The sequence below is a fragment of the Genypterus blacodes genome, unplaced genomic scaffold (genome assembly GCF_046128005.1).
Source record: "Genypterus blacodes isolate CSIRO-AG114 ecotype Tasmania unplaced genomic scaffold, CSIRO-AGI_Gbla_v1 ptg000005l_1, whole genome shotgun sequence".
Taxonomy (NCBI): domain Eukaryota; kingdom Metazoa; phylum Chordata; class Actinopteri; order Ophidiiformes; family Ophidiidae; genus Genypterus; species Genypterus blacodes.
In genome coordinates, this window is record NW_027466819.1 from 3,826,649 (window position 1) to 3,835,072 (window position 8,424).

At 45.1% G+C, this 8,424-nt stretch overlaps 2 protein-coding genes across 2 annotated transcripts; both read left to right on the forward strand.

The window, feature by feature from the left end:
* Nucleotides 1-360: 360 nt before the first annotated feature.
* On the forward strand, nt 361-2,675 carry LOC142999677 (E3 ubiquitin/ISG15 ligase TRIM25-like). Its single transcript, XM_076149280.1, has one exon. The coding sequence runs from the start codon at nt 395-397 to the stop codon at nt 2,051-2,053; it is 1,659 nt and encodes a 552-aa protein (XP_076005395.1). The 5' UTR covers nt 361-394; the 3' UTR covers nt 2,054-2,675.
* Nucleotides 2,676-2,919: 244 nt separating this feature from the next.
* Nucleotides 2,920-6,140, forward strand: LOC142999661 (tripartite motif-containing protein 16-like). The gene has a single exon (XM_076149279.1). It carries the CDS (start codon nt 3,751-3,753, stop codon nt 5,527-5,529), a length of 1,779 nt encoding a protein of 592 aa, XP_076005394.1. The 5' UTR covers nt 2,920-3,750; the 3' UTR covers nt 5,530-6,140.
* Nucleotides 6,141-8,424: the final 2,284 nt, after the last annotated feature.

Sequence of the window (8,424 nt, forward strand, 5' to 3'; positions counted from 1 at the left end):
CTTCAGCTCCACACAGAAACCCACAAGTACACAAATTCAAATCATAGTGTATTCAGTATAAATGACACACACACACACACATATTGTACATACATGTAGCTGCACACACAAACACAGGCTGGCTCACACACCACTCTGTCACTCTGACTTGTTCCTCTCCCATAATGCATCACAGAGATCGTCCCTGTAGTTTACTAAACACTCACAGTATCTCCACACTCCTTCTCTCCTGTGTGTGTGTGTGTGTGTGTGTGTGTGTGTGTGTGTGTGTGTGTGTGTGGGTTTGACGACAGCTTGACTCAAAATGTTGAATGGACTGAGATGAAGCTCTGAACAAACAGCTCTGATTTCAGAGGAAGTGAAACTCACCTGTTCACTGTCACTGAGAGGTGAAATGGCGCAGCAAGGAATTCTGATGGATCAAGAAAAGTTTTCCTGTTCAATCTGTCTGGATCTGCTAAAGGAGCCGGTGACTATTCCCTGTGGACACAGCTACTGCAGGAGATGTATTAACAACCGCTGGGATGAAGAGGAGGAGGAGAAAATCCCCAGCTGCCCTCAGTGCAGACAGACCTTCACACCGAGGCCTGTCCTGGTGAGAAACACCATGTTAGCAGATTTAGTGGAGCAGCTGAAGAAGACAGAACTCCAAGCTGCTCCTGCTGATCACTGCTATGCTGGACCTGCAGATGTTGGTTGTGATTTCTGCACTGGGAGAAAACGGAAAGCCATGAAGTCCTGTCTGCAGTGTGTGGCCTCTTACTGTGAGCAACACCTCCAGCCTCACTATGATGTAGCTCCATTCAAGAAACACAAGCTGGTGGAGCCCTCCAACAAGCTTCAGGAGAACATCTGCTCTCTTCACGATGAGGTGATGGAGATGTTCTGCTGCACTGATCAGCAGTGTATCTGTTATCTCTGCTCTATGGATGAACATAAAGGTCACCACACAGTCTCAGCTGCAGCAGAGAGGAAGGAGAGGCAGAGAGAGCTCGGGGAGAGTCGACAACAAGTCCAGCAGAGAATCCAGGACAGACAGAAAGACGTGAAGGTGCTTCAGCAGGAGGTGAAGGACATCAATCAGTCTGCTGATAAAGCAGTGAGGGACAGTGAGGAGATCTTCAGCCAGCTGATCCGTCTCATGGAGAAAAGAAGCTCTGATGTGAAGCAGCAGATCAGATCCCAGCAGAAAACTGAAGTGAGTGGAGCTGAAGAGCTTCAGGAGAAGCTGGAGCAGGAGATCACTGAGCTGAGGAGGAAAGACGCTGAGCTGCAGCAGCTGTCACACACAGAGGATCACATCCAGTTTCTACACAATTACCCCTCACTGCCACATCTCAGTGAATCTACACACTCAGCCAGCATCAATATCCGTCCTCTGAGGCACTTTGAGGAGGTGACGGCGGCTGTGTCAAAGGTCAGAGATCAACTACAGGACATGCTGAGTGAGGGATGGACCAAGATCTCACTGACACTTACTGATCTGGATGTTTCACTGTCACCAGCAGAGCCCAAGACCAGAGCTGGATTCTTAAGATATTCACAGGAAATCACAATGGATCCAAACACAGCACACACACGTCTGTTATTATCTGAGGGGAACAGAAAAGTAACAAAGATGAATAAACCTCAGTCATATTCTGCTCATCCAGACAGATTCACTCTCTGGTCTCAGGTCCTGAGTACAGAGAGTCTGACTGGACGTTGTTACTGGGAGGTGGAGAGGAGCAGAGGAGTAAGAGTAGCAGTGACATACAAGGATATTAAAAGAGGAGGGGCTGAAAGTGGATTTGGATTCAATGAAAAGTCTTGGTCATCATATCATTTGAACAACAGTTGTTCTTTTAGACATAACAGTATCATCACTCCTCTCTCAGTCTCTCCCCCCTCCAGAGTAGGAGTGTACCTGGATGAGCCTGCAGGTCTTCTGTCCTTCTACAGCGTCTCTGACACCATGACTCTCCTCCACAGAGTCCAGACCACATTCACTCAGCCGCTCTATGCTGGAATTAGGCTTTGTTATCATGGAGACACAGCTGAGTTCAGTCAGTAGACAGGAGTCATCACAGAGTGAATGGGTGAGATTGTGTGTTTTCCTTCTTAAATGAATGTAGTGTGTGTCTTTGTTGCTCCGTGCTCGTCACTGTGCTGTTCCTGCTCTGCACTTAGTTCACCTTTCAGTCAAACAGTGTGAGTGTTACTGTGAGGACTTTAGTTTGTTTTGTCAGTAGGTGGCGCTCTTTTCAGTGTCTGTCACTGCTGATGAGGAAATCCACATTTTTCCACATGAAAATATAAACAGTTGTTTGCTTTGTACAGTTGAAATCTTTGTTAAATATCTGTATTGTTGTCCTGTAATGTGATTGAGTTTCTCTTCCATTCCAAGAGCTTCATGGAGAAAGCAGGAAACTTTCCTTCATTCTGTTCAAACATATGAATATGATTCATTTCTTCTCTTCACTGTATAAATGTTATTATGATTGTGGTGAAACATGAGGAGAAGATTCTTTATGTTCCTTTACATTGTTGATGCTCAGGTGATCAGGCTGATTGTAGGAGTGAATGATTATAAAGATATAAACATAAACACTCTGGTTTAATGATTGATGAGGAACAAAGTCAATGTGTACAAACCAACTAAACTCAATCACTGAATAAAGTTTTTGATATTGTGACAGTAATAATCTTCATTTCTGAGACCCTTTGGAATCTGAATCTGATAAGGTGACACACACACACACACACACAAACACACACACACACACCTTGCCTCAAAAAGTGTTTACTTGCTTGTTTAAATTGGTAGAATGTATCTTTTTGATCCATAAGCTGCCTGTGATGCCTGATTCTACCGCTTCCATTTCCAGGTTGACAGGTAAATAGACTATTAAGCTTTCTAATGACACAAAACATGTCTGCACTAGGAATATGCAGAGTGTAATCCTGATAAGTTTGAGTTTTAAGACTCATCCGATCCTAAATTAGCTTTAGCTCATGTCAGCAGAAGTGTAGATGGTATTCTGATCAAAGAAAGGGGCGACAGCAGCAACAGCACGTTATGCTTTAATAGATGATTCTCGTCGATCATAAAGGCGACGAAGATGCTCCATCAAAGATCAGGAGTCGGGTTCAAGGCCATAGTGTCCCATGGATCCAGGCTGGGATCAGTAGGGGTCAAGATGTTTTATACAAATATGTATTCCACAGGTGATGTTCTCTTCTGTGAGAGCCTCTGAGCTTCTAGGTTTCCATCAAGCAGATCAGGTGACAGGCTGTGTCAGGAGCAGAAGATGGAGCAGGGAAGGTGGGAGACAGACGAGCTCTGAACTGGCGGAGACGTTGGTAAACAGACAACCGACCAGACAAAGCTGACTTATGACAGCTAGAGAGAACGGATACAGGACCGAAGTATTCAGCTGTGTAACTGCAAAGGCCATATTGTGGAGTATATTTTAAACCATTATCAGCTACATGCCCGCAAAAGACGTTTAGAAAGTGAGTTAAATAAGCACAGAGATCACAGAAATACAGGCTCCTTTCATAACAACAATATCTGCTTCAGTATTCTGCCATCAACCTCACAAGGAAACTGCTTCTCTTCCTGGAATGAGTCACAGGCCTGACGTGTCCTCGCTCCTCCTCCTGCTCAGCTCCACCCTGGGCTCAGACTTCCTGGTTCCTCCCCTTCACAGATCTGCACTCTACAGACAAGTGTGACCAACAAGTGCTGAGCAAGAGTTGATAAGCCACATGCACTGTAGATCAGAGAGAGGAAACAGGAAAGGAGGAGTTTGGTTTAGGATCAGAGAACAAACAGCTGATTTCAGAGGAAGTGAAACTCACCTGTTCACTGAACTGAGAGGTGAAATGGCGCAGCAAGGAATTCAGATGGATCAAGAAAAGTTTTCCTGTTCAATCTGTCTGGATCTGCTGAAGGAGCCGGTGACTATTCCCTGTGGACACAGCTACTGCAGGACATGTATTAACAACTACTGGGATGGAGAGGAGAAGGAGAAAATCCCCAGCTGCCCTCAGTGCAGACAGACCTTCATACCGAGGCCTGTCCTGGTGAGAAACACCATGTTAGCAGATTTAGTGGAGGAGCTGAAGAAGACAGAACTCAAAGCTGCTCCTGCTGATCACTGCTATGCTGGACCTGCAGATGTTGGTTGTGATTTCTGCACTGGGAGAAAACGGAAAGCCATCAACTCCTGTCTGCAGTGTGTGGCCTCTTACTGTGAGCAACACCTCCAGCCTCACTATGATGTAGCTCCATTCAAGAAACACAAGCTGGTGGAGCCCTCCAACAAGCTTCAGGAGAACATCTGCTCTCTTCACGATGAGTTGATGAAGATGTTCTGCCGCACTGATCAGCAGTGTATCTGTTATCTCTGCTCTATGGATGAACATAAAGGTCACCACACAGTCTCAGCTGCAGCAGAGAGGAAGGAGAGGCAGAGAGAGCTCGGGGAGAGTCGACAACAAGTCCAGCAGAGAATCCAGGACAGACAGAAAGACGTGAAGGTGCTGCAGCAGGAGGTGAAGGACATCAATCAGTCTGCTGATAAAGCAGTGAGGGACAGTGAGGAGATCTTCAGCCAGCTGATCCGTCTCATGGAGAAAAGAAGCTCTGATGTGAAGCAGCAGATCAGATCCCAGCAGAAAACTGAAGTGAGTGGAGCTGAAGAGCTTCAGGGGAAGCTGGAGCAGGAGATCACTGAGCTGAGGAGGAAAGACGCTGAGCTGCAGCAGCTGTCACACACAGAGGATCACATCCAGTTTCTACACAATTACCCCTCACTGCCACATCTCAGTGAATCTACACACTCAGCCAGCATCAATATCCGTCCTCTGAGGCACTTTGAGGAGGTGACGGCGGCTGTGTCAAAGGTCAGAGATCAACTACAGAATATGCTGAGTGAGGGATGGACCAAGATCTCACTGACACTGACTGATCTGGATGTTTCACTGTCACCAGCAGAGCCCAAGACCAGAGCTGGATTCTTAAGATATTCACAGGAAATCACAATGGATCCAAACATAGCACACACACATCTGTTATTATCTGAGGGGAACAGAAAAGTAACAAAGATGAATAAACCTCAGTCATATTCTGATCATCCAGACAGATTCACTGACAGGTCTCAGGTCCTGAGTACAGAGAGTCTGACTGGACGTTGTTACTGGGAGGTGGAGTGGAGCGGAGGAGGAGTTGGAGTAGCAGTGACATACAAGCATATTAAAAGAGGAGGGGCTGAAAGTAGATTTGGATTCAATGAAAAGTCTTGGTCATTATATCATTACAACAACAGTTGTTCTTTCAGACATAACAGTATCGACACTCCTCTCTCAGTCCCTCCCTCCTCCAGAGTAGGAGTGTACCTGGATCAGCCTGCAGGTCTTCTGTCCTTCTACAGCGTCTCTGACACCATGACTCTCCTCCACAGAGTCCAGACCACATTCACTCTGCCGCTCTATGCTGGAATTAGGCTTTGTTTTCCCGGAGCCACAGCTGAGTTCAGTCAGTAGACAGGAGTCATCACAGAGTGAATGGGTGAGATTGTGCGTTTTCCTTCTTAAATGAATGTAGTGTGTGTCTTTGTTGCTCCGTGCTCGTCACTGTGCTGTTCCTGCTCTGCACTTAGTTCACCTTTCAGTCAAACAGTGTGAGTGTTACTGTTTCTCTGTTTTGTCAGTAGGTGGCGCTCTTCTCTCCGTCTCTCTCTACTGGTGATGAAGTGAACATTGCTTTTTATTCATTCTCCATAGTTGTGTAGGGTTACAGGGGTGCTGGAGTCTGACCCAGCGCTCACTGGTTAAGAGGCAGGGTACACACACACACACACACACACTCCTCCACACAGAGAGGACCTGACTCTAATCAAACCCTTCCTGCTGCTCTCAACATGTTTCCTCTAGAAAAGATGAGACTTGTAGACAGGAGTGATTAAAGATAACTCAGCTACTTTACGTCTCCATCTTTGTTGCTGATCTGTCGTCTGATTGGTTGTTCTGAACTCAATCATTGTTTTATTATATAATCAGCTATAAGGAACATTCAAATGTATTCTTCTCTTTTCCTTTATAATAATCAATAACTGGAATGTCAGTGTTGTTTTGTATTTGAGGGCCTTTAGAGACGCTGTTGTCCTTAAAATGAGACCAGTAAAAAGGAAACATGAGTATTTGAATGTCTTGTTGCACATTTTGGAGTGTGTGTATATTTTCCATTCCCCTTTATTGCTGCTGTACAAACTTCTGCTCTCTGTTATTTGATCTGAATACTTGATAAGATGTTTTTGTTATAATGACCATAGATATTTAGTAAGAGTTCCATATAAATGTAACAGTCAATCTAATCAGGATGCTTACAAACCCATGATGAGGTGAATATCTTCTGTACATGTAAACACTGAATGAGAATGCTTCAGCAGACTCAAACTCATGGATGGAACCAAGGAAATGCATCAATCAATAAAAAAACAAACTGTTTCAAAGCCAGATCGCTGTTTTACTTCCATGCTCATTACACAGAGTTCAGTCAATATTGGGAAAATACAGAACAAAGAGAGGAACTCATCTTTAAAAGGGAATGAACTGAAGATTTAAGAGAAGATGAAACGTTAAAGGACATTTCTGTTGTCATCTTTAAACTTTGCATTTTTGACAAATGTTGAACTTCAGTCATTACTTCCCTCTGCCTTTGCATGAGCCCTTAGCTTTGTTTAGTAAATTTGTGTCTCTAAAGTTCTACATTGTCTTCTTTTTTGTGTATATGTGAATTAAATTCCTCAAACTATTTGCTTGTTATTATTTTAGTGCTGAACTTATTAGTTGGTCTTTAGCTGACAGACAGAATAAAGATGAATTCTATTTCCTGGTTGGTGCTTGTAAGTAATGTACCAGGTGAAAATATGAACTCCTGCTTAAAACCCCGATGCAACCAAATATTTATGAAAACACACACACACACACACACACACACACACACACACACACACACACACACTCACACACACGCACACAGTCACACACACTTATGGAAAACTCAGTCACACACACACACACACACACATATACACACACACACACACACACTCACAACCACCTGCGCTAACCTAAGGAACCGGAGCACCCAGAGGAAATATGTCAATCTAAATATGTTCTCTATCTTCCTTTTGTTTTTACTTCATTTGGCCCTCCTCCCCTCCTTCAATCAGACGTATGGCCTTAGTGAGGGGATTTCATTTGTAAAAGAGCTTCAACTGTTTAGAAAAGCAGCCATCAAAGCAACCATCAACCAACAGAACCACTGGAACAATGTACATTTATGAACCTGAGAACAATCAAACACAATGAAGACAAGAATGAAACAACAACATCTGCTTCAATATTCTGCCATCAACCTAACAAGGAAACTGCTTCTCTTCCTGGAATGAGTCACAGGCCTGACGTGTCCTCGCTCCTCCTCCTGCTCAGCTCCACCCTGGGCTCAGACTTCCTGGTTCCTCCCCTTCACAGATCTGCACTCTACAGACGAGTGTGACCAACAAGTGCTGAGCAGGAGTTGATAAGCCACATGCACTGTAGATCAGAGAGAGGAAACAGGAAAGGAGGAGTTTGGGTTAGGATCAGAGAACAAACAGCTCTGAGTTCAGAGGAAGTGAAACTCACCTGTTCACTGTCACTGAGAGGTGAAATGGCGCAGCAAGGAATTCAGATGGATCAAGAAAAGTTTTCCTGTTCAATCTGTCTGGATCTGCTGAAGGAGCCGGTGACTATTCCCTGTGGACACAGCTACTGCAGGAGATGTATTAACAACCGCTGGGATGAAGAGGAGGAGGAGAAAATCCCCAGCTGCCCTCAGTGCAGGCAGACCTTCACACCGAGGCCTGTCCTGGTGAGAAACACCATGTTAGCAGATTTAGTGGAGGAGCTGAAGAAGACAGAACTCCAAGCTGCTCCTGCTGATCACTGCTATGCTGGACCTGCAGATGTTGGTTGTGATTTCTGCACTGGGAGAAAACGGAAAGCCATCAACTCCTGTCTGCAGTGTGTGGTCTCTTACTGTGAGCAACACCTCCAGCCTCACTATGATGTAGCTCCATTCAAGAAACACAAGCTGGTCGACCCCTCCAACAAGCTTCAGGAGAACATCTGCTCTCTTCACGATGAGGTGATGGAGATGTTCTGCCGCACTGATCAGCAGTGTATCTGTTATCTCTGCTCTGTGGATGAACATAAAGGTCACCTCACAGTCTCAGCTGCAGCAGAGAGGAAGGAGAGGCAGAGAGAGCTCGGGGAGAGTCGACAACAAGTCCAGCAGAGAATCCAGGACAGACAGAAAGACGTGAAGGTGCTTCAGCAGGAGGTGAAGGACATCAATCAGTCTGCTGATAAAGCAGTGAGGGACAGTGAGGAGAT